This window comes from Moschus berezovskii, chromosome 24 (assembly GCF_049115385.1).
Source record: "Moschus berezovskii isolate FMDL1 chromosome 24, NW_MosBer_1.0, whole genome shotgun sequence".
Lineage (NCBI taxonomy): Eukaryota > Metazoa > Chordata > Mammalia > Artiodactyla > Moschidae > Moschus > Moschus berezovskii.
The window spans coordinates 9,888,790-9,913,367 of NC_142483.1; the positions used below are offsets into that span (position 1 = coordinate 9,888,790).

Genomic DNA, 24,578 nt, shown 5'->3' on the forward strand with positions numbered 1-24,578 from the left:
CCTCTCTATCTATATGTTCTTCATCTATGGATCAAAAATATTCGGGGGAAAAAAATCCAGAAAGTTCCAAAAAGCAAACTTGAATTTGCCATATGCCTCCAACTATTTATATATCATTTACATTGATTTTGTGCTTCCCTCGTAGCTCAGTCAGTGATACACTGAATTTATGTCTACAGCTGACCCTTGAACAACACATGTTTCAATTCCCCAAGTCCACCTATACTTGGCTCTTCAATAAATACTATACCACCACACGACCTATGGTTGGCCGAATGCAACTAACTGTGGGACTTAAGTATCCAGATTTTGGTATTCAGGTCAGGTCCTGAAACCAATCCCCATGTACACTAAGGGACAAGTATTTACATGATATTAGGTATTGTAAGTAATCTAGAGATGATTTAGAGTATATAGAAGGATGTGCACAGGTTATATACAAATGCTACACCACTTTATATAAGGGATATAAGCATCTACAGGTCTGGGTATCTGTGAGGAGTCTGGAACCAAGGATAACCATCTTCATTTCTATATTCCCTACAATGCCTAGCAAGGTCAAAAATATCACTGAACAGAAGTGTGTTCACCAAATGAATTAATAAGAAACGTAGCCTTCCTATGTTCATAGATAGAAATGTGTTGGTATAAGAAAAGGTTAATTTTCTAACTTTTTGAAAGGAAACTTTCAAAAGCCCAAGTTACTAAAAATAGACATTACCCTTCAAATTTACTTCCTCTTAGTTACTTGCCTGCTTTCCTGAATTAGTCTTAAGTCTCATTCTTCAAGTAGGAAGTTATTTCTTTTCAAACAAGACTTACAATTAACAAACCACTGTATATAAAAACTCTGTAGCTAGCCCCTACATTCGTGTATGAAACAACACCGTAAAAGGAGAAAAAAGGACTAAATGTCTATCTTACCACATGAGGTATGGCAAAAGGTCTTTAGCTAAAGACCAATGCTCTGGTAATATTTTAGGGGGCATCAGTGTTCAACCAGGATAAAGAGATTCATTATAGGGGATCAGAAATAATTTGTTAATAGTAGCTAAAATACTGAAGATACAAGAAATTAATTTTTTCCATAAATTAAAGCAGAGTCAAGGTTACCTGAATATAGCGGTATTTTTTCCCCTAAAATGAAAATTTCCCTAATTCAGTAAATGTTTTAAGGCCCATAAGCATTCCCTCCTTGCATTCTACTGAGTCCTTCCAAGCAGAAGGGGAAAAGGCCTGGAAACTGTGCATTTCCACTGTTGCTATCTTATGAATAATCCTGATTATTCACTGTAGTTGGAGGAAGGTGTAATCACATGCACTCTAACCCTTCCGCTATCCACAGATTCAGGAAGGGGACAGCTGACACAAGCTCTCAGAATTCCAGTGATTCTGATCCATCACCCCTCCCAACCCAAAACACTCTCACCAATGTTATTTGACCAAACATTACTTTTGGGGTTCAAAATCAAGAGTCCCATCCTGGGTGTGTCTCACAAGCATACAGCATCTACTATATGGACTACTACATAAAATGAGAAATATTCACTACATGGATAGGTCCCACACTGACTAGCCAAAGAAAAGGTTTGCAGTAGCAGTAAAGGAGCTACATTACCTGGAAGTTATCTTACTAGCTTTGTGCCCCTTTACAATTTCCTTATCTGTCAAGCGAAGAATGGAACCTTCCAAACAGGACTATCATAAAGATTAAATAATATACTGTACAAAAAGAGCTTCCCTATATGGAAAATAGGACAATGTTCAATAAATGTGTCATTATTATTTAGGTCTTATTTTATACAAACGGCAACTCTGTCCCTTCAAATTCTATCTGGCCGGAATTTGAAGAACAGTTTATAACATGGCCTAATCTGAAAGGAATATTCTATCTAAACTGAAAGTTTTACCAGCTCAGCAAATCAAAGTGCATAACTCATCCATACTTCAACCTGCATTATCCTTTCCCATTAAAGAAAAAGACTTAGCTTTTCCTCACTGCCAAGAACTACAGACCCACAATTCTTCAACCAAAAGTCTTGGGGTTAGACATTTCTAAATTCAGAATTTTTCATATTTAGAAAGGCAATATAGTACAAATGCCAAATATTCTGTAACACACACACTGGGTTAACAGTTCTTCAGTAAAATCAATCAACAATCACACCAAGTAGGATGAAGACTACACAACTTCTCACCAGTTCAGTTTAGGTTTTGCCATCAAATGAGTCTCTGATTTTTTTAACTTTCTGAATGGCAATTATGAAATCCTTAACCCAATGTCAATCTGCTACAAACACACAATCACATTCCTCTTAATACTTTCTAAGCACCTTTTGTAATGCACTCGTCTGATTTTTCCATGACCAATAACCATGCTGCTATCTCAGAGAACTAGATTGAGCCCCTCCTGATATTAAAACAAAACAGGCTTTAGATTAGGTGAGGAGGGGATTGGCTGAGTTATGACTTCAAGCTGAACTGTAGGGGCAGACAGCAATTTGAATTCTACAATGTAAATTTGCGAAATAATTTTGATAACTTGGTTAGGGACCACACATTTTTACAAAATTTTTTTTCTTAGACTCACAGTAAATCTGCCTCTGTGCACAATTTTTAGCAGATAACAAGCCACCAAAGACTTTTAAGATAATGCTACCAGATTATAATGAATGCATTATATACAGACACTTATTAGCCAAATATTCATTATAAGCAGGCACAAGACAGTTCTCCAGCCAAGAAAGAGAAGTAGAAATAATTCAACTGAGTAACTGTAGTGCTTCTGCTGGATCAAGATCTTTACAATATTTTGGAAAGATAATGAATAAATTTCCATGCAGGGAAAATAATCACAGCTTGAAAAAAAAAATCACTAACTCAGCATACTTGAGAAACTTATTTTACCTCGTAATTCTTCAAAGGGATTAGTTGCACAAAAGAAACAGTGATGACTACAGCAAGCTTTCTACCACCTCTCAATCAACCCAAGAAATAAAAGCATTTAACACCAGCACAGCTTTGGACATGACTTAATTTTTACTTTTGTACTGCATTCATTATTTTAAACACAGAGGACACAACAGATTAGAAGTTGAGTTCATAAGACTTACCTTGTTAGCATCCATATGCCTCAATTATGTAATCCAGTTGAAATTTTATATTATTTCTCTAATGAAGTTACAAATCAGTATTGCACATGTAACTATTATAAAACCAAAATCTGTCTAGTCTTTTGGAAACTAAACTTGAAATTTTACAAGGATAATTTAAGACTCATAAAAATCCTGTGAATTTCATTATGAAGAACAACGATCCTAGTGTACATAATAATTTGCCCCCAACTTTATCTAAGTTTTGTCAATGTTAGTTTCTGTGGAAGGGAGGAGTGTTAATTCAAGAGGTGTATAAAATATTTTGGATGAAATATGGGTAGAAAATGTCATATTGCAGATAAGAAAAAACATCAATTCCCAAACCACTAACATACAATTATATAAAGCATACAACCACCCCCAGCCAAAACAATATCCTATAATTCAGGATATTAAGCCATGTTTCCTTCATTCCTCTCCCCTGGATGTACATCATCCACCCTTCCCCCACTTAGATAACCTCATACTTAAAGCTAAGTCACTTTCTCTCAGGCCTTCCCTGACCCAATTTAGATCAGGCCCCTTAAGTACTCTGAACCCGTAACATTTCTCTCTACCTCACTCATCACACCCCTCCAAAGTTTCTTCCTGCCAAACTCCAATTAGTTTAAGAATCACATCTCTTATTCATCATTGTTGGACAAGCACAGGCCCAAGCATGTAATAATTAAGTGTTCAAATAACAAATCTGAAAAAATACATTTCACAAAGAAACTTTATATAACCAATTTGCTGTGTGCAAATTTTTAAGAAAATGGTAACAAAAAGATCAGCTGTGTACACCAGTGGTGAGCTACCTTCGAAGACAGTTGTTGTAATTTAAGAATACAGAAACCCCTCATAGAATCAGGAACTGCAATTATCTATAGAGTGTTAAAACTCAAATCCTCCCTGTGAACTTATTTGTTCTTATTTTAGCAAACTCTGTAAGTCTAGCTGGGCAGCAGCTAAGTGCACAGTAGTTTAGGAAAATGCATGCGTGAGTGAGAAAGAGGTGTAGCCTATGACAATGAAGTAAAAAACCCTGTAAATCAGGCTCAGAAATGTAAAATGGGGAGGCAGGGAAGTGACACTCAGGCCAGGCCAGAGTCCTAAAGCAATTCAACATACTCTAAGGACAGACCTTAAAAATCCTTTAGGAGGAAAGACCTCATTACACAGAGAAGCTTAAGGCCCAGATAAAATGAGAGAAAAAGACATTCACTACAGGAATAAAATAAGTTGTAAAGCTTAAAGATGCAAGCTTCAGTTATCCAGAACACGATGATACTATCTTGGTTAAGATCTCAATTTTTCTACATGAGCCATACTTCCTGTCCTTAAACACACACAAATGAACGTTTACAGGATGCCCTACAATGCACACTCCTGTAGCAAAGCTATCAGAACTATAAAACTGAAAATAAAAGTCAGAATACAGGCTTTCCTTCAGATAGTCCTAAAAGTAACAACCAAACTAGAATCAGATTTTTCTTCAAAGAATAAACCTGGCTGAAAACAAGTGTAGATTTTCATAATAAGCACTCCCTTCTCCAGTACCCTCCTCCATACTGCTGTTTTGGTCTTTTGTTAAAATACACATACAAATGAATATAATACATACTTCTTCCTTAAGTCAGAGGAAAAAACTATGTTTCAACGCAATGGCAGAAATTGGTCGTATCAACAACCTGGTTCACCCATATCTAGGACTGTGCTGAGCATACTGGAAACACCAGCAACTACTTGGGGAAGTAAACTGAAAACAAAGTCATTTATGAACGACACTGAAAACCGGGTGGCAAGGAGGCCCAAACTACCATCTGTCCATTTGCTTAGAATGAGCTTGAGCCTAGTTACTATCAATATTATTCAGCCATCCGGATCAAGCAGTTGCCAAGGGTCAGTATCAGTTCAAGGGACCTTGGAGACCAAGAGCAGAAGGCCAAAGGTACATAAGCAGAGGAGAACAACAAAGCCTTCAAAACACTGCCAACAAGGAATCACCCCAGACTTAAATTCTTTGCAGGGTAGGGGGCCAAGAAACACTGGGAGAGAACATACCTTCTGGCTTCCTAATAGGAGCATTGTATCACTGACTTCAAAATGTAAATATTTCAGGGTGAACTTTAAATAGATGCACAGGATCAGAATTGGACTTTGTGCAACCTAATTCTCCACTGACATTGTCCCCAAGACAGTGCTTGACTTGAGAAATGACACACAGAAGAAAATGAAGCAAGAGCCCCAAGCTGCTCATGGCCTGTTTAGATATTTCAGCAATGACACTGCATAGCCAGGCACGCTGCATTTTGGCACAAAAATCACTATTCTTCTCAAGTTTCCACAACTAACAAACCGAAAACTCTTCAGGGTCAGGCCTCAGCATATATTTTAAAAAAACATTTTAGTTGAGGTGAAATTCACATAGTATAAAGTTAACTTTCTAAAAGTGCATAATTCAGTAATGTTTAGTTATTTGCAATGTTGTACAACCACCAATTCTATCAAATTCCAAAACATGTTCATTTTCATCACCACCAAAGAAAATCCCATACTCATTAAGCAATCACTCCTCAGTTTTCCCTCCCCTCAACACCTTGCAGCCACCAATCTGCTTTCTGTCTCTATGGATTTACCTATTCTAGACATTTCATATACATGGCCTTTTGTGTCTGGTTTCTTTTACTTAGCATAATGCTTTCAAGGTTTATCCATACTACAGCATGTATCAGTGCTTCATTTTTTAAAAATAGCTAATAATATTCCATTGTATGTATATACACTGTTTACCCATTCACCTGTTTGAATTATTTCCACTCTTTGGCTATTTGAATAGTACTGCTATGAACATTTATGTACAAGCATTTGTGTACCTGTTTTCAATTCTTTTAGGTATATACCTAGGAATGGAATTGCTGGGTCTCACAGTAATTCTATATTTAGCTATTTAAGGAACTGCCAAACTATTTTCCACAATGTACACTTTCAACTATCTTGTCTAGTAATTACCAAGACATCTTGTTAGGGGGAAAGAATAGATGTATAACAGTGGGATGTGCATCAGTCTGTATATAAAGAAGGGACAGAGTATCACTAGAAGGATACATATGAAACAGTTACTTGGTTTAAACACAGGAAACAGGTACAAAGGTTTTCTCTGAAGTGAGAACCTTGGGAGGCTGAGATGTGATAAAGGCTTGCTGTTTTCAAGCTCAACCCCTTCGGCTCTGCACTGAACATCCACACTTCATCAACCCGCTTGCCCTAAAATACCTTTAAAGCTCCAACAGAAGCCAAAAGTCTGAGAGAAGAACTGCACAAAGTTTACTATCCTAACCATTTTTCAGTGTACAGTTAAGTGGTATTAAATACTGTCATAATGTTGCACAACCATCACCACAGTGTATCCAGTAACTCTCCATCTTGTAGTCGAAAACTTTCCCCACTGCACACTAACTGCCCTCCCCCTCTCGATTATTCTTCCTCCCCTCCAACCCTTGGCAACCACCATTCCACTTTGTCTCTATGGTTTTGACTACTCTAAGTACCTCACGTAAGTGGAATCATATAGTATTTGTCTTTTTGTGACTGGCTTACTTCAGTCAGCATGTTCTCAAGGTTCATCTATGCTGTAGCACACTGCAGAATTCCTTTCATTTTAAGGCTAAATAATATTCCATTGTATGTATATACCACAGTTTGCTTATCCATTCATTAGCTAGTAGACACTTGTGCTGCTTCCCTGTTTCAGCTCCTATGAATAATGCTACTGTGAATTCTGCTTTTAATTCTTTGGGGTATTAACCCAGAAGTGACATTTCTGGGTCATATGATAATTCTATTTAGTTTTTTAAGGCCCTCTATACTGCCTTCATGGCTGGATGGCATCACCGACTCTGTGGACATGAGTTTGAGTGTACTCCGGAAGTTGGTGATGGACAGGGAGGCCTGGCGTGCTGTGATTCATGGGGTCGCGGAGAGTCGGACACGACTGAGCGACTGAACTGAACTGATACTGCCTTCCATAGTGGCGGTACCATTTTACATTCCTGAGAACACTTTTTTAAAAAATACACAGCCATCTGAATGGGTGTGAGGTCTTACCTCACTGTAGTTCTTACTTGTATGTCATAGTCCTATCAAGTGTACATACTGTTTTTTTAAAAAAACTAGTTAAAAATAGAATATCTTAAAGCCTCCCAAACAAATGTTCTGTGTCTTGATTGGGTGGCAATTACACAGGTGTATGTGTGCTCTGTCACTCAGTCACGGCTGACTCTTTGTGACTCCAAGGACTGAGCTCGCCAGGCTCCTCTGTCTATGTAATTTTCCAGGCAAGAATATTGGAGTGGGTTGTCATATCATTACCAAAAACTTATTAAGCTGTTATTTAAGTCCATTTTATTTTATGCAAATTATACCGCAATAAAAGTGATTTTTAAAAAGCCTTCCAAAGTAATTCCAGCTTTAAGAACTGGATCTCATGTTTGGGAACGGACAGGTTTGGGAACCACTGTTCCAAAGCAACAGGGATTCAGTACAGAGACCTGTTTCTCTCTCCCAACATTAATTCTTAGGGTGCTATTCCCCCCTCCAAAAAAATTTATCTCAAATTAAAGTGTACCACAAATTATAACTTGAATAGTGAAAGTTAAAGAGCTGCATCTGCTTGTCTGGCACTGAGACTAAGTGGTTCTCTCTCACTGCACCTTCACAGCCCTCTGTTATCCCCATTCTACAGAGAAGGGATTGAGTTATAAAGGGGTCATAATTTCTATCCAGTCATAAAATGTTGAGTGTAAGAGCAAGTACTTAACTGTCAAGTTCTCTCCAGAGAGCCCATGCTCTTACCTAGGATATTTTGTTGCTTTCCTTTTCTGAACTTAAGACAGTCAAAAGATAAATGAATTCCTTCTGAATTACTTTAAAAGTTAAACAAAAGACTTCACCCAAAATAGAACTTTTCCACAAAAAACACTGTAGTATTTAGAGCAAAACTGCCAAATCGTGTAATAAAATTATCTCATAGCCAAAAATCTGTATTGTTACAACATTAAATATCCACCTTAAACATTCTTCCTTAGGCCTCAAAGCCTGAATAACAATAGGGTTATGTAAAAGTACACCAGAAGATTGGCCCAACATTTGCCCTCTGGGCCCGCCGAAGAGGCACCAGAGGACAACTCATCTACACTATACCAACTTAGACACAACTGCCATGGGAATAAGGTAAAAGTAACAGAGTACATACAACAAAAGCAGAACTTTCAACCATATGCTTAAAGTCAAAGCAAACAATTTTTCAAGTAGTGGAACTGGATCTCTGTGTTTCAGATCAGCTATGAGCTTCAGAAAATAAAAATGTATCTTCATTTGTACCTCTTCTTGCAAAAACAGATCTGTTTTTAATGTGGGAACTGCTTTGGGGGGGGCCTACTATTAAATTGACAAAGTGGTTCAAAACATTTTCCTGTAAGTTTTAGGGACTTCTGCCTTAGGGACTATGGTTAAGGATGCAAGGTGAGTAAGGATGGAAAACTTAATTAATGGAAAATAATACTTCTAAAGAGTAAGTCTGAAAGATAAATGAAGTTTGTATATAGTTCATACAGGATAAATAAATGCTTTGTTATTGAAGATTCTTCAGCTACAATTAGACACATGAATGTGTATGAGCTGGCATGGAGTAGATCTTGTTCAAAATCCCTTCAGTTATAAAAGGCAGTGGCAGCAAGTAACAATAGAAAAAAATCTCCACCCCATGGATTTACTTTTCAGTCTATTTCTTGGAGAGTGCCATCTCTGCTGCTACTATTTACTGATGCTTAAGAGTAAAACTAAATGATTCCATCATCAGATAAAGGCAGAATCGCTACTACAACCCAAGAATGAATCTAGACAACTTGCGATTAACATGGTCTCATGTTTGCCAAACTATTATTCATGATGTCAGTTAACATGTATAAGAATGATGGTAAAACCTTAGTCCAACATACTAACTCCTACAGTTAAACAAAGAAAAGACAACAACACACGCGTGCTTCTCTTATATGGTCAGGCAGCAGTAAAGAAATTCATGTAACTTAAGTTTCCTATCAAAATCCTCATCATTCTGAAAGCAAACAATCACTATAAATTCAATCCACTGATATCCTAAAAAAAAAATACACCTGAAGAATCTACCAGAGTTAGAACAAGTATTTCCACCAAGGGAGAAAATTAACATGCATTGAGCACTATGCTCTTCACATATTATTTCATCTAAAATTCCTATGAAATGGAATCTTCATTTCACAGAGGTAGGTCCTGAGTTTCAAAGAAATTAGATAATCTGCTTAAAGACGGATCGATAACTAGATAGCTAGGTAGGCAGGCAGGTCATCTTTGGCAGAATTCTTTTGTAATTACAGGGCCATCAGCCTTTCAAGTTAAAAAAAAAAATTCTGATTTAAGCAAACCTACAGAGCAAAAGCATAACCTTACTTTTGTTTTTAACTAAACTGAGAAAACCCTGAAACATAGTCTGTCTTTTTTAAGAGGTCATCAATCAAACCACTTTAAAGCATCACTTGAATCTGCTGAAAGGAGAAATTTCAAGCCTCACGGAACTGCAACAGAGTATCATATCATGCCCAGCAGTGCTAGTCTAGCTGTCACCCTATGTCCAGCAGTTGCACTGGCTAATCTCTTGCCATAGGTCATCAGTATTCCCTACTAGAATAAAAATGGGCAGTCCTATTAATGTTTTTGTGACCATTAACCCTGGATGTGCTTTCTACTTTCTCATCAGTGATACTGAGAAAAGCAGATGAAATGATTCAAAATATTAATGTTTTTAGGAATAAAGACAGTGTAAAAGAAAGAAAAAACTATCTGAGGGCAGGGACTGCCTTTGTTTCCTTCAAATGTGTCCCAAGACAGCACCTGGCACATAGTAGCTATTGAGGAACTATTTCTTCAATGAATGAAAAACGACAAGCTAGTTTGGCCATTCCTCTTACCATACTAAGAAGTTCAAAGCCAACCAAAACCACTAGCATTATGTGACTTCCCTGCCAGATAGCCCATCTCACCAAGAGAATATTCATCCTCTTAACAGCTCTCTCTTCTTTATATATGGAGTTCCCTCCAACCCAAGGAGAACAAGAAAAGGTAGTCAAAATGGTACCAAATCAGGACACTTGGTATCAATTAAATTAGATGATTCTATTTCCTTTATTTGTAATCAGTTTAAAATATCTGATTAGCCCCAGGACGGAGAAGGCAATGGCAAGCCACTCCAGTACTCTTGCCTGGAAAACCCCATGGATGGAGAAGCCTGGTGGGCTGCAGTCCATGGGGTCGCTAGGAGTCGGACACGACTGAGCGACTTCACTTTCACACATTGGAGAAGGAAATGGCAACCCACTCCAGTGTTCTTGCCTGGAGAATCCCAGGGACAGCGGAGCCTGGTGGGCTTCCATCTATGGGGTCACACAGAGTCGGACACGACTGAAGTGACTTAGCATAGCATAGCCCCAGGAAGGGTTGTTACACCTGCTATTAACACTGCTCCCACTCAAACCAGTACTACTGCTAACTCCTCTGGCAAGAGGAAGAATTACCCTCCAATCTTCATTCCCTGATTGAATTATTTTTTATTGACAACCAGACATACCCACAGCACAGGCTGTGTTAAGGTGTGTGTAAGGTGACCAAACTATAGAAAACATGAAAACGTAAAGACATTAAAAAAAGAATTAAGATGAGAGTGATCTTAATGAGAGAAGTACGTGGAAAATGCGGTAAACACATCTTAAAGATTAAGAGATTAGAAAAGATATGGTCAACTAAGGAAGAAATACTGGTAGAATAGAAGAGAAAAAGGAAGTTACAGGAGTATCGTATGGAGAGACAAACGGAAATGAGACCAGAAGGGAAAGTTATGGAGTAAGATAAAGATGTCAAGGTTGGTGGAAAAGAAAATCATTAACAGTACTGCACCTATATTTCCCTACAACTTACGTTAATATATAATACATAACAATTTCTCTTCTATGGAGAAAGAGGAATGGTAGTTATTTACATACCTTACAAATGTGCTCCAAGACCCACGGCCTGTATGGCAGAAGTTCTACAAAGTGCCCTGAACTTCTCAGATGAAAGGCACTATAAAAACACACACAAAATAAAATGAAATCAGGAATTATGTCTATTCATTTCATGGGAGGAAAAAAAAAAAAGCACAAGATGTAAAACAGGTTTGCCCAAAGATCTGGTAAGTAATTCAGAATCCAGAGGAAGAATAAATGCAGAATTTAATTTTAATTGACATACTATGAAAGTTACCACTTTTAAATGTTTTGGCCTCCTTCACTCAACAAAATGTACAGTATCAACCTTATTTTCTGAATGTTATAGTGTTGCCCTCTTAAAAGCTAAAATCAAAAGCAGATGAATTTTATGTAAATTTTCCAAAATTATAAACATGCAACACACAGCATTATAAATGCACAGGTAAAAGAATTTTACAGTGAACACCTGTATGCCTACCACCCAGCCTACCATGAACATTTGAATGACTTGCTTTATTGAATTACATTTCATTTTTAATACAGGCATTACAGAGAAACTGCAGGCTAAAAAGAGAACTATCCAAAAGCCAATGGCTTCAAAAACACAGGTTGAAGTTATTAGGCTAAAGACATTAATAATATGAAATCCTTCTGAAACTTTTGTCAGAAATGATCAGTATTAGTTTACTGTGTGAAGTCAGAGTGGATTCAGACATATCCCCTACTCTTGATGAATGATTCTGTTTACTGTAGGATCATATTATCATCCTCATTTTTAAAAAAAATCTGATGATTAAAATAAAAAGTCCAAAAACTTCCCATGTCCTAACAGATCCTACATGGTGTGGTCTCTGCCCACCGCTCTAATTTCATTTTACCTCCTACTTTTCCCTTCATTACACTGCAAACATTTCACTGGCTGCTTACGTTCTCTTTCCCTTTACTGGAATATTAAGATGCTATTATAAATGTGCTTAAGCACATTTATTTTACTCATCCTCTTGAAAAAAATAAACCAACTCATTCTGCTATCAACTACAAACTGGCTCAGATTTAAGAGTATCTCATAAAAATGTATTCCGAATCATGTGGAGGAAGCACCAATAAACTCAGACCAACACCCAGAAGAATGAGCAGCTTCGATGTCTATCTGATTTTTGGTCACATGACTACCATAATTATGAGTATACAAGGCCCGTATTTAATCCTATAGCACCACAGATTAAAAATGAGTCACTTAAAATCGGAATTTTACAGTAATTACTAACTTCAAACTGTCTTGAAAATTTTAATTTATTAATCTCACAAGTATTTAACAGTGAGCATGTCCCCAAAGAGCAGACTATAGGAAGATACATTAACACAAGTTTAAATTTGGTTACATTAATGTGAAAGTGCAAGCAAACAGTTCTACAGCCCAGGTGCATAAAGGTATAAACTAAGTGGTAAGGGAAGAAGAAATTCCCTTAATGCCTTTTTTCTCCTTTTAATTCCCTTTTAAACTACAAATATGTGATTAAAATCCAGTGATTATGTTCAATCTTGTTTAAAATTATCACTACCAGCCACAATGCAATTTAAACCCGAGATGCCAACCATAGAAGCCCAGCAAATACAAATCAGTGCTCTTAAAAGTTGAAGTATCAGTCTTTCTTCTGGCAAAGTTAACATAAATCTCTCAGCTCCAGGACAAAGGAGCAATCCACCTCCTCGAGTCACTACCTGGACTCCACCCTATGAGCAAGAAACACCTGAAGATCTACGTTTTTACTCTCCTAATAACTTACACCCCTACATGGCCAGGTTAAACTTTTTTTTCTGCCACACCATGAAACATATGGGATCTTAATTCCCTGACCAGGAATTGAACCTGTGTCCTCTGCACTGGATCTGCAGAGTCTTAACCCTGAACCACCAGGGAAGTCTCCCAGGTTAAACTTTTAAAAAAAGTTAACTGACAAACAAGGAATCAGGGCTGAAAACACTCCAGCAAAACCACTACCACAAACATATGAAACTATATTCTTGATACATGCTGTTTCTCCCCATCCCACCTCAAATCAACAGTCAAGAGAGCCCACAGTTGCCTATTACAACTTATCAGGGCTTAATTACATCGGATTTGAAATAGGGGAACCTGGTCCTGACTCTGGAAGAAATTGGGTCCCTCGAAAAGGCCATCACATCTAAAACCAGAAACTACACCAGTCAGAGACCCTGTATATTCATTTATGTATTTAAATCAACTGCTATAGGACCATCCAAATTACAGAAAGGAGAGGAAAAGCTAAAGAATTAATTGAACTTTGCTTGGGAAAATTTTTAAATTCTCTCAATACATTAAAAAAAAAAAACCCAGCAATACATAAAAGGAGAAACACTGGAATAAATTGAAAGTCCTGAATTTTAGCTGACTCTAAGCAAGCTGTTTGGGAGGACATAGAAGATCGTACAGAGAAAATAGTTCTGGCTGGCACCTGACTAGACATACAACTGTGGGAAATTAACTGAAGTCTCTGGGACTCAGCTTCCCATCTGCAAATGAGGCTGGGAATACAAGCCCTGAAAATTCCTTTCAGGTCTAAGATTCTTGATCAATGAAAAAAATTAGTGGATTCCTAATCTCTTCTTGCCTCTAGTATGGATTTTTATGAGCACAGAGGCTATAAATCTAGGGCGAGACTCTGACTAAAACCAAACCACGTTATATATATTTTTGTTTGTTTTTAATCTTACACATTTTATGTCTCCAAGAGCCACCCACCAGTGCTCTAAAAAAAACTACTTAAGGCAATCTATCAAAAGAGATCTTTCTTAATTATCCTTTACAATTAAGAACTAATCTTGTATTTCAGTCCAAACAATGTCACTTGTGCCAAATGCTCAAAACAACATCTCTCTCAATTGAGCCATGTCTAAAGTGACAATCAGGCACTGGCACATAAGCATTACACATCTGGGTGTGCGACACTAAGTGGCAGAAAAATTCTCACCACAAACAATATTTAAAAGAATTTTTTTAAAAGTATTTTTCCCCTTCAGATCTGGCAGGAATATAATCCCATTACACACCTGCAAGAAAGATTTACTTAAAAAGAGTCAAACAAGTTACCAACAGAGGTAAAAATGTTAAATCAGGACTATTAAGAAACACGAGTGAAACCAACTCCAGGTAATAAAAATGCCAATTTTCCATTATAAACTACTAAACAAGGTTTTGACCAAACTGACTGCAAATAGTGCCATTTAATGAACTTGTAACTGGATCTAACAGGTAACTAAGTACAGATGTTTAGCTGATTCCTAATCAAGGCAGCAACTTAGACTAAGCAAATTATTACTTTATTGTGATCCTACAGAGTTTAAATCATGAAAAAAAAAAATGTTCCTTTCAACCGGAAAATTCCCTTCAGGACCGAAGAATCCTAACCTCTAAGATTTCAACACTATGCTTTACTTACAAAATCTCAAAGAATACTGCATTAGAAAAAAAAATACCCAAAACATAACTGGACTTCACGCAGTATAAAACGGTGATTCATGTTTCATATTAAATGCAAAAGCCAAAATGGAGTTGTAAAGAGTTTCTTTCCCATTTCAACTCCGACAGCCACGCGCGCTTCACAGGGGCCGGCTGCCCGGCGGGTCGTGGGGCCCGGCTCAGAGCCCCCGCCCTGCCCGGCGCGGCCCTAAGAGAGGAAGCGACGGGGACCGCGGGCGGGCGGCTTGGGCTCTAGCAGGCCTGGCCGGGCGGGGGAAGGGGCGCGGGAGGCCGCGGGGCGCGCTTCCGGGGACTGCGCGGGCGGGGCCGCCGCTTTGGGAAGCCGGGCCTGGGTCCCCGGCCTGGAGTCGGGGTCAGGGGCCAGGGTCCTGGTGCTGCCGGCCGAGAGCAGCAGGTGGGGCGCGGCCGCGCCGGGGCGGCGGCCGGCGACCGGCCGGAAGAGTGCCGGGCGGGCGGGCCCGGGGCGCCGCGGCGCTAGGAGGAAACCCTCTCACTCACCTCAGGCGACGACTCCGAGTCCGGCCTCTCCGCGCCGAGGACGCCTATCCACGAGTCGGAAGCTCGAAGACTACGGCGGGTGGCTGAGGAGGCGGCGGCTGACTAACGAGACAACCGACGGAGAGCGACGGGCGGGGAGCGCGAGAAACCAAGAGCGGGCGGCGACGGCGGCGGGAGGGCGGGGAGCGACGTGCGCGCCCCCGCGTGCCCAGCGGGCTCGAGCCGGCCCCAGTCGCGGCCCCGCGCACGCGCGCGCACTCCCTGCTCAGCCACGATTGCTCAGGAGCGCGTCCACACCCTAAAGGCAAGGCGCTTGACCAATCATTGGAGCCGCGTGGGGCATCACGGGAACTCCGGGGCTATAAAAGACCTGGTTGCTATTTTATACTCCTCGAGTCACTCATCCTTTAAGTTAGCAGGGTGGGGCTAGGTGCGCGTGCGCGGTTTTGATACTCCGCCCCAAACTGCCAACTCTTCGCGCAAAAGAGGTCGACGCGCCTTGCCTGGGTTTACGCGTGCGCACTAGCGGACCTGGGCCCGGAAGACCAGACGCTTGCGCAGTGGAGACAACGGTGACAGTCCCCCGGGTGAGGCGCCGGCCAGTCATGGCGGAGCCTTGGTCTGGGCAGTCATTGCAGGCTCTGCCGGCCACGGTGCTGGGCGCGCTGGGCGCCCTCGGCAGCGAGTTCCTTCGGGAGTGGGAGGCGCAAGACATGCGCGTCACTCTCTTCAAGCTGCTGCTGCTTTGGTTGGTGTTAAGTCTCCTGAGCATCCAGCTGGCGTGGGGGTTCTACGGGAGTACGGTGACCGGGCTGTATCACCGCCCAGGTGAGACTCCCCACCAACTTCCGTGGGCCGGCCACAACCCCTTCGCCATAGACTGTACCTTTTGGCTCCCTCGAATCCCCCTCAGACTACCACTGATCCCTTGAGAACCTCATCACAACTTAATGCTGTACCCCTGACCCATGTCAACATATCATTTCACACCGGAAACCCTACCAGTCCACCCATCACGTATAAATTCCTTTGAACCCCCCATCAGACAATACCACTAGTCCCTTAGGGCTTCCACTACTCTGTCCATCAAACAATACCTCTGACCTGGGCTGATAACTGCTGAGATACCCACCCCCAGCCTGTTGCATTTCTGGATGTGTTCCTGCCCCCAGGTCTGGGCGGCCAGAACGGATCCACACCTGATGGCTCCACGCATTTCCCTTCCTGGTGAGTAAATCTATTCTGATTTCTACCCCATGTGCTTAGTAGGCAGAAGCCACTCCTGAGCTGAGGACAGGGGAAGGGAGTTCTCAAGGTAGGAGTCCACCAGCTTAGTGGCGTTTGCAGCACATTCCAGGGCCTGCAATAGACCTCAGGTTCGGGACACTGATGTCTGAACAGCCCATCCATAACCTGTTCAGCAACCTGTGTGGCAGATGGTATTATTGTCACAATTTCAGAGATGAAGTGGCAAGTCTCTAGGATTCCACTCCACTGTAAGCCCTTCAGTTGGAAAGGCAGGACCCTCTGTCCCTAGTGCCCCGACTGGCCTCCTCAGGATCAGCTCCTCATGTGTAAAACATGAAGTCACTACTCAGACATTCAGGTGATCTCTGAGCTCCTACCACATGGCAGGGTCCTCACTGGGTCCAGAGAAGAACAACAACCCAGGCCCTGCTCAGAGGGGGAGCTAGAGATTTAAAGGGAGGGAGGGCAGCAGTGCAGAGGTGAGGGCTGTCAGAGCAGGTATCTTCCAAGTCAGACATCTAAACGGAGCACAAAGGCGAGGTGGTGTACCAAGCAAAGAGAATGGACAGAACAACGCCCGGAGGCAAGAACAGGGGTGACATACTGGAAGGATAGACAAGGCTGTGACATCAGAGATCAGACATGAAGGCATGGAGGGACCTGGAACACCCTATCCAATACAACAGAGAGGGCACAAGGCCAGTTAGGAGGGCTGCCATTGCACAGGTTTCTGTCCCTGGCAACTGGTGAAGGATGGGAGCACCATACACAAAGTGGAGAAGCAGGAGGAAGAATAAGCCTGCAGGTGAAAGGTGGTGGACCCTTTCCCACAGCAGTGAGGGCTGTGGAAGCTCAGCAGAGAGGTCTAGGTTATAGTGTGGCCTTTTTGAGCCCAGCTCAGCCCCCATAAGTAGACTGTTGTACTGTCCATGAAAAAACTCCTTTTCTCTTCTGTCACTTTCAGGGAAACAGCAAATGAACCTCTCAAAACCCACAGAGAATAAGGGAAGCCAGCAGAGGGGTCTCCAGGGATATCACCAGGTCTGCTGGCTCCCACGCTGAGTCCTGTTGCTGCCCAGACCCCAGGGACAACGGCAGAAGGGATGGGGTTTGGGGCAGGGTGTACCCCAGTGTTCATAGGGCTGGGCCTCCACTGCCCTTGGCCTTGCCTTCAGCAGCCCCAGGCATTGGGCCAGTAAAGAATTTGCCTCTACCCTGATCTGGGTGCCTTCAGGAGAGAAGACCTCCTCCTCCTTTCAGGGGTCAGCTCAGAAGCCTCTGCGGTTGGGGAGGGCAACAGTCCATTTTCTGTCTTGGCTTCTTCCTGTTTCTCCTCCCATCCCCCTGGGATGTGATCCTGTAGAGATTTGTCCCTGAGAGGAAACCTGAGGTCCATCACCTCTGAGATTTTTCAGGCAGGTCTGTTTTCCCCTGAACCTTGAGTTTGCTGTATTTCTTTGCTTTGTTGGCAGGGAGCCAGGGAATCCTGGCCTGGACACAGCCTTATATTCTGTGGCTGCTTAGCTGTCCATTCTAGTATAAGACAGGGGGCAGCTGGCACCCACCAGACATGGAGGCACCAAACACCCACCTCCTTTGACCTCTCCAGGTGGGAGTTGGGCTGTGTAAGTTCTTTTCCCAAGCATCATACTCATACTCCTCTTAATCCCTCCCGGAAGGAAGCTGGGTACCTAAAAGAGGGTGAGTCTCAGGGGTGACCTCCCACTCCCACTGCCTAAGTGCCCATGGGGCTGTGCATCTGTGCCCTGCCAGTCACAGGGACATACTAAACAGCTAGTGCCCTGCAGCCTCCCCACTTCCCATCTTTACCCGGAACCAGAGGAGCTTCATCCTACCCATACACTAGGCAGGGAAGTCACTTCCACAGTGGGCCACAGGAGCTCCAGATGAGCAGCGTGGGCCCGGACCTGCCTCCTTCCCTGATGGTCGTACTTCTGCCTGCTTCTGCTGGGCCAGCAGCTACCTCAGTGTCCCGCTGCCTGCTTCCTCTCTGGTAAATGTCACATTGCCATCTGGCAGCCTAGGCCATCTTTGCAGCACGCACTGGAGTAGGGCTGTGCTGAGCTCGTGCATGAGGACTGGTGGTGGGATGATGGTTCAGGAGCCCCGGGCCCGCCTGCTGACAACCACCACACAATCGGTCTCACGTTTCACCCCAGGCTCAGCTTAGGATGTGGCTTATTAAACCTGGAAGTGCATCAACTGTGTGGTTATTCAGACAGGACGGAGTGCGCATGCACAGCAGAAACTTGGGAGGCCCTGGGGGGACACCCTGGGGGCTGCTGCCCCTGAGCACCCAGACTTGCAGAGGTGGAGAGGGGATGTCAGCTTCCTACCAGCAGTGATGGTGCCCAATAGGGGCACCCCTTTAGTTCTTATAGAGCTGCCTGCCTCAAGGGGAACCCACTCCGAGCCTTGGCCAGGCAGGCTGGCATTAGATTGGCAACCCCAGGAAGCCTGTGGACAGAGAACAATGAAGCTAGAGACTAGCTAACGAGAAGGAAGGAAGCTCATTTAATTTTTTTTTTTTAGTAGTCTGTGGAGTCCAATAAGTCGTCCCAGGGGTGAAGGTCAGCCCAGGATAAGGCAAGCCAGGGAGGAGGCCCAGCCTGTCCACAGCAGCCCTGGGACTCAGAACAGCTGGTGAGCCTGGCCTGGCATGACTGGCTACTGGGCAGCAGACTGGGCCAACTGCAGAACGTGAAAGAATGGATCCATGCCCGCCTCAGCCATCCCCGAGTTTACACACGGGCCCCGCAGCCCTACCGGGCCAACCCTCTGAGTCAGGAATCACATCCCTGCCCGGAGAGAGGCAATGACTTGCCTTCATGGCCAGTGAACTAGAGGAGGTAGCCGGCACTGCAGTGTGAGACACCGTGGTGAGGTAGGTTGGGCAGGCTTTCTCACCCCTTGAATCAGTGAGCCTTTTGGAAGGATGAGATACCAGAATCCATCTTCTCCAGCAGGCAAGAGAGGGGTCAGTGGCACGTGGGCTGGTCCATCACTCAGAAATGCGCTCTTGAAGGTATAGTGGCAATGGGATGAGGCAGCAACGGGTGGTGTGTCCCCGCTCATCCAGACGAGAACCAGCATCCACCTAGCCATCCACCTCGGGTGTATTTCTGCCTTAGCTTCCTAACTAACCCCTGGTAGAATGCCCTCCAGTGTGAGGCTCCTGGAGGGAAGGGCCCCGTCCCCAGTCCTCCTCACTTAAGGATGTAGTAGTTTGTGGGCACAAAGGGCATCTTGCTGACCACGGCTGGCTGCTGCTTCCGCCGCACCTCTACCAGCAGTGGGGTGCCTGGCCGACTGTACTCGTAGGGCACATAACCCATCGCCACATTCTTCTTCAGGCAGGGTGAGGGGCAGCCACTGGTCACAGCACCTGTCCAGGCAGAGGCCATGCGTCAACACCCCCCTGCCAGCCCAGGGCCCCCGCCCTCCTAGGGGAGGGACAAGGCACTCCAGCCTCCCTGGTCCACCTACCGATCACAGTACCCTCTGGACTCAGGATGGGACTCTGTGCCCGCACGGGAGCCCCGTCACATGTTAACCCCACACGCCTCCGCTGTGCCTTGCTCTTCAGCTGGGGAACAATGACTGAGGCTCCTGGGAAGTCCATAGCAGCTCGGCGGCGCTTCCCTAGAGCGTAACACAACAGATTTAAGCCACCGTCCATCAGACCTCTGACCACAAAAGGTCCCAACAACAAGGACCCCAAGTAACATCCCTCCAGGGCTTCCCAGGTGGCCCAGTGGTAAAGAATCCACTTGCCAGTGCAGGAGACACAGGAGACGAGGGTTTGATCCCAGGGTCGGGAAGAATACTGGAGTAGGAAATGGCAACCCACTCCAGTATTCTTGCCTGGAAAATTCCATGGACAGAGGAGCCTGGCGGGCTACAGTCCTTAGGGTCACAAATAGTCAGACACAACTGAGCATGCCCGTGTGTACAACATCCATCCAGCATCAAGGCCCCTTCATTCAGGCCTTCCCTGGACCTGATTTCTTCCCCTGCAGTGCAGTTAAGTGACCCACCTCCTGCCCCCTAGTCTTAAAGGCTGTGCTGCCCACCTCACCTCTGCATCTACTGGGCAAAGCCACTGTGGCACCTTCAGAGAATGAAGGCTCAGGGAGGCTGTGTCCCTTGCTCTAGGCTACAGAGCCTTGGAAGCACTCCTGGGCTGGCTGGTCTCAGTGAGGGTGCCTCCAGCCTTCAGGATCCCCTCCCTGAGTGCTAGCCCAGCTCACCGAGTGTCCAGCTCAGGCTGCCTTCCACCGGTGTGGTGTGCTCGTCAATGTCGTTCCCATATAAGCAGAGGCCTGCCTCCAGGCGCAGGCTATCCCGGGCTGCCAGTCCTGCCAGCTTCACCTCGGGGTTTTTCAACAGAGCTGCTGCCAGGCGGACGGCCTCCGCTGCCGGCACCGAGATCTGCAAGGGACACCAGACAAAGCAGGTGGGCAGCTGGCCCTAGAATCTTGTGCCCGGCACCGCCCCTTGCCCACTTCTTGACAAACCTCCACACCATCCTCTCCTGTGTAGCCGCAGCGGGTCACACGGCAGCCAGACACGCCGAACACCTCCATCACAGCGCTGGTCATGAAGGGCAGTTTCCGCAGATCGTCAGCCACACCAGCCTGCAGCACCTGGGCCGCAGTGGGACCTGGGTCCAGGGAGACAGTAACCAAGTTTTCGGGTCCTAGTGCCCCAGGGAGCTGGATCACAGCCCTCAGGGCTGAGAACAAGCCCTGAGCAAGCCCCACCCTGTAGATGGAAGGAGATGCTCCTGCCCACAGAGCCTCATGGCAGGTATAAGGAGGGCATGATACCAAACATAGAATTAGGTTGCAACACCCTCAACCTGCCCCCGGCACGACCTTCATGCCAAGCAGTGGAGGAAACCTAGAAGGCGAAAGTCAGCTGCAAGCCCAGCCTGGCCCACTTACCTTGCAGGGCTAGCAGAGCATTATCCATCACCTCCAGGGCCACATCACTGCCCTTGTTCTGAAGCTCCCTAACCTTGTCCTGAAAGGAAAGAAATATCCCATTAGCTCCGGGACCCCTTTCCCTGAGCACCTGCTGTGGGCCAGGTGCCACAGAGCTCGGCATGGTGGGCTCTCATCTTCCAAGGCCACGTAACTACTAAATGGTGGGGATGACTCTAGCCCAGGTTTGCAAACTCTAACACCAGGTTCCAGCCCTCCACCTTCACCAGAGGATGTTCACTTAGGGGCCAGGATCAGCTTCACCTCCCTGCTTGCCCCCCACTTCTTCAACACTGGAGGGCCCACTCTGGCTTGCTTTCTTTCACATAGTCACTGTCTGAACCCCTTATCCATTCCAGGTCTGTCCTGGACAAGGATGCAACTCTGTGACTAAGGAGGACAGGGTACCTAGAACACAACAAGAGGGGCTTACCTGCATGAGGGTCAGGTCCTTCTCCCTGCAGCCAGCATTGGACACCACATACAGGTGTCCCTCGGAGGCGCTGGTCACAATCAAGTCATCTAAGATGCCTCCAGCCTCGTTGGTAAACAGCGACAGTGTTCCCTAACATCAAAGTGGAGCATATTGCCTCCAGCTCCAAGAGGCCAAGGTCAAGTGTGAGGCAGACCACCCCTGGCCCCACCCCACCACCACAGACTCATAAACCTTCATGTGGAGGGCTGAGGGATGGCGGTGCAAGGAGAAAGCTGGGTCAGCCCAGGCCCTGTAGGGACTCCATTCCCCAAGAATACAGGTCCTGAGAAACTGTCTGCTCCAGCTCTGTGCCCCCAGGCCCGAAGCCAGGACTCAGATGGGTTTGCTGGCTCATATTTAAGGACACTCACTGAACAGAAATAAAAGAGGGGCCCCACCTGGTTTGGCTTCAACTCTGCAATATCTCCAACTACTAGACTCTCCATCAGCTTCACCCGGTCACAGCCAAATATCTTGGTCTGGGAAAGAGATCAAAAAGCGTCAGGTCACTGCAGTAGCTACAGTCTGGAAGGCAATGGACAAGCATCTTCTCTCCCCGCAACAGCCTGGTCCAACTCAACCAAAATGCCTGACTAGTCTTTTTGTTCTGCAAGAGGCAGAAGCCCCCTTTAACTCCCCCACATCCGCCAATTCAAGAGATGCGCTGAGAGAGGTTAGGGAACTTGAAAGGGCCTGGCACTCTCCTAATACCCCCTCTTCCAAATCAACACCCAGAACGGTGGATGACAATGAGTGGTAGCCCCAGAAACCCCCGGGACATTGAGGTACCCCTAAGTGGGAGCAGGCTGGAGAGATGAGACGGGGAGATGAACAAGAGACCCTCTAAGTTGGTCTGGCCATACTCCATTATTACACCCTTGAGACCTCCAACTCTTCTGAGAGGGCTGCCCTGGGCATCCAGCTCCCAGCAAAGAAAGCCAAGGCTGCACTGCTGTGGATGGCAAGGACCCTAGGCTTGGCAGTCGGTGCCCTCCCCCAGCTCACCTGCAGCATGTGGGACACGTCAAAGAGCGAGCAGTGCTGCCGTGTATGCAGGTGTGAATTCACGTGGGTATCCCGGTACTGCACGGGCAGGCTCCAGCCCGCAAATGCCACCATCTTCCCGCCATGGGCCAGGTGGAAGTCATAGAGCGGTGTCCTGTGGAGCACGTCCTGCGGGCGGCCAGGCTCAGTGCCACCAAGGCCCCAGACCCCAGCCCTCTCCCCTCCCCCACCCTCCAGGATTGCAACACAACCCAGCAGCCTCCGGCCCACCTGCGCACAACTGAGCGAACGGCATGGGGCCGAGGGGAGAGCTTGCAGACGCGAACCCAGACGGGACACCACGCTCCCAGCCCGCTGCATGGTTGCCCACAACTGGTACAGCCGACGCACAGAGGCCACCACTTTGCCAGGCACGCTGGGAGATGTAGTCCGGGCCCTGCTTAAATAGGTCTCTCTCCCCCCGCCCTGGGGGAATTACAAGAGAGAGTGGGCAGCCCCAAGGGCAGGCGGGGCTTTAGCACACACAGTGCCTTGACTCCTCTTGCAGGGAAATAGCCCCGGGCGCTTCTTCCATCTGATCAGGGCAGATAGGGAGCCAGTGAAGCCACTCAGAAATAGAGCTGGGGGCTAGACCTCCCTGGACTGACTGCCCTGCCTCCAAAGGGCCAAAGTTCTGCAAAGGGCTGAAAGGCGTGAATCACCAGTTTGGGAAAACAGGCCTGTAAGGTCACCTGGGGGGAGGGAAAGGGGTGGAGAGGGCACAGGAGGGTGGAGCCAGCCTGGCAGGCAGAATACCACTGTAACCTGGCCTCCTGGGAGGGTCTCCTGCTCTCTCCCTGGCAGAACATAGATAGCCAGCACAGGGATGCATTCCACAGGTATTTATTGATCTTGGGGCACACTAGGCCCTGTGCTGGGGACACAGCTGTGCAGGAGGTCTGCCATCTCAAGGACCTCCCCGCTCCCACCCATACACACTGAGGACTGCTCCTCCCTGAGCACAAGACTGTGATCATTACCCTCTTAGCAAAAGCTGAATGGGACTAAGTCAATGACCCTGCAGGCAGATTCCACTTGCAAGAACTCTGATGCTGGAGAGCAGAAGGTGACCACAAAAGGTGGCTGACCTTCCCCCAGAAAGCTGTTGAGCCACACAGACATCTAGTTGGCCAGGTCCGACACACACTGCCGAACTGCCTCCCGACAGTCGCCAGAAGAAAGCCACGAAAAACCAGAGAGAAGCAGGATTTTCTCATAAGAAAACAGCCTGTCTTATTCAGCTGCTGGCCTGGGGTTGTAGGAAACCTCAGCTTCTCAAAAAACACCATTGAGAACCCTCACCGGGACCCACCACCCCACCAAGGTTGATCCCTCATCACACTGAGCACGGCTTGTAGAAGGGGGTGAATGGAGGAGGGGCAAGGATGTGCTTTGGGCTCCGTCAGATGGCAGGCAAGTCCCAGGACTCATTTTTAGGCCCCAGCCTTGCTGGAGGCACCCGCCCAGACCCAGCAGGTGGACAGACCCATTTGAACACACATCCAGGAGCCTGCTCAGGGACTCGGGCTGCCCCACTTCCCAGCCCTGTGTGGCTCCCAAGGTGAGCAGCAGAAGGGTTTAGACAGGAATTTTTTCTTTTTGTAGGCATAACAC

General features: G+C 45.6%; 3 protein-coding genes across 4 annotated transcripts in view; 1 reads left to right on the forward strand and 2 right to left on the reverse strand.

Annotated features, from left to right (window-relative positions):
• RHOA (ras homolog family member A) overlaps positions 1-15,351 on the reverse strand; it is a 52,370-nt gene extending 37,019 nt beyond the window's left edge. Inside the window, exons 1-2 of the mRNA XM_055413831.2 lie at positions 15,192-15,351; positions 11,207-11,285 (exon numbers count right to left, since the gene is read on the reverse strand). The gene's annotated coding sequence lies outside the window, so the exon portion shown is untranslated. The remainder of the gene's footprint in view (positions 1-11,206; positions 11,286-15,191) is intronic.
• A 224-nt stretch (positions 15,352-15,575) lies between these two features.
• Positions 15,576-17,652, forward strand: TCTA (T cell leukemia translocation altered). Its single transcript, XM_055413832.2, has 3 exons — positions 15,576-16,019; positions 16,364-16,418; positions 17,404-17,652. The coding sequence occupies exons 1-3, from the start codon at positions 15,797-15,799 to the stop codon at positions 17,441-17,443; spliced, it is 318 nt and encodes a 105-aa protein (XP_055269807.1). The 5' UTR covers positions 15,576-15,796; the 3' UTR covers positions 17,444-17,652.
• A 1,324-nt stretch (positions 17,653-18,976) lies between these two features.
• AMT (aminomethyltransferase) lies at positions 18,977-24,443 on the reverse strand. 2 transcript variants are annotated; one of them, XM_055413828.2, is made up of 9 exons: positions 23,196-24,443; positions 22,926-23,093; positions 22,319-22,399; positions 21,879-22,010; positions 21,407-21,485; positions 20,978-21,123; positions 20,711-20,891; positions 19,947-20,102; positions 18,978-19,845 (listed from the first exon to the last, which is right to left on the reverse strand). In XM_055413828.2, exons 1-9 carry the CDS (start codon positions 23,283-23,285, stop codon positions 19,667-19,669), a joined length of 1,212 nt encoding a protein of 403 aa, XP_055269803.1. In that variant the 5' UTR covers positions 23,286-24,443; the 3' UTR covers positions 18,978-19,666. The 2 variants fall into 2 exon arrangements, with proteins under 2 accessions (XP_055269802.1, XP_055269803.1); XM_055413827.2 differs by having other exon boundaries at positions 18,977-19,845; positions 22,926-24,443.
• Between the last annotated feature and the right edge of the window lie 135 nt (positions 24,444-24,578).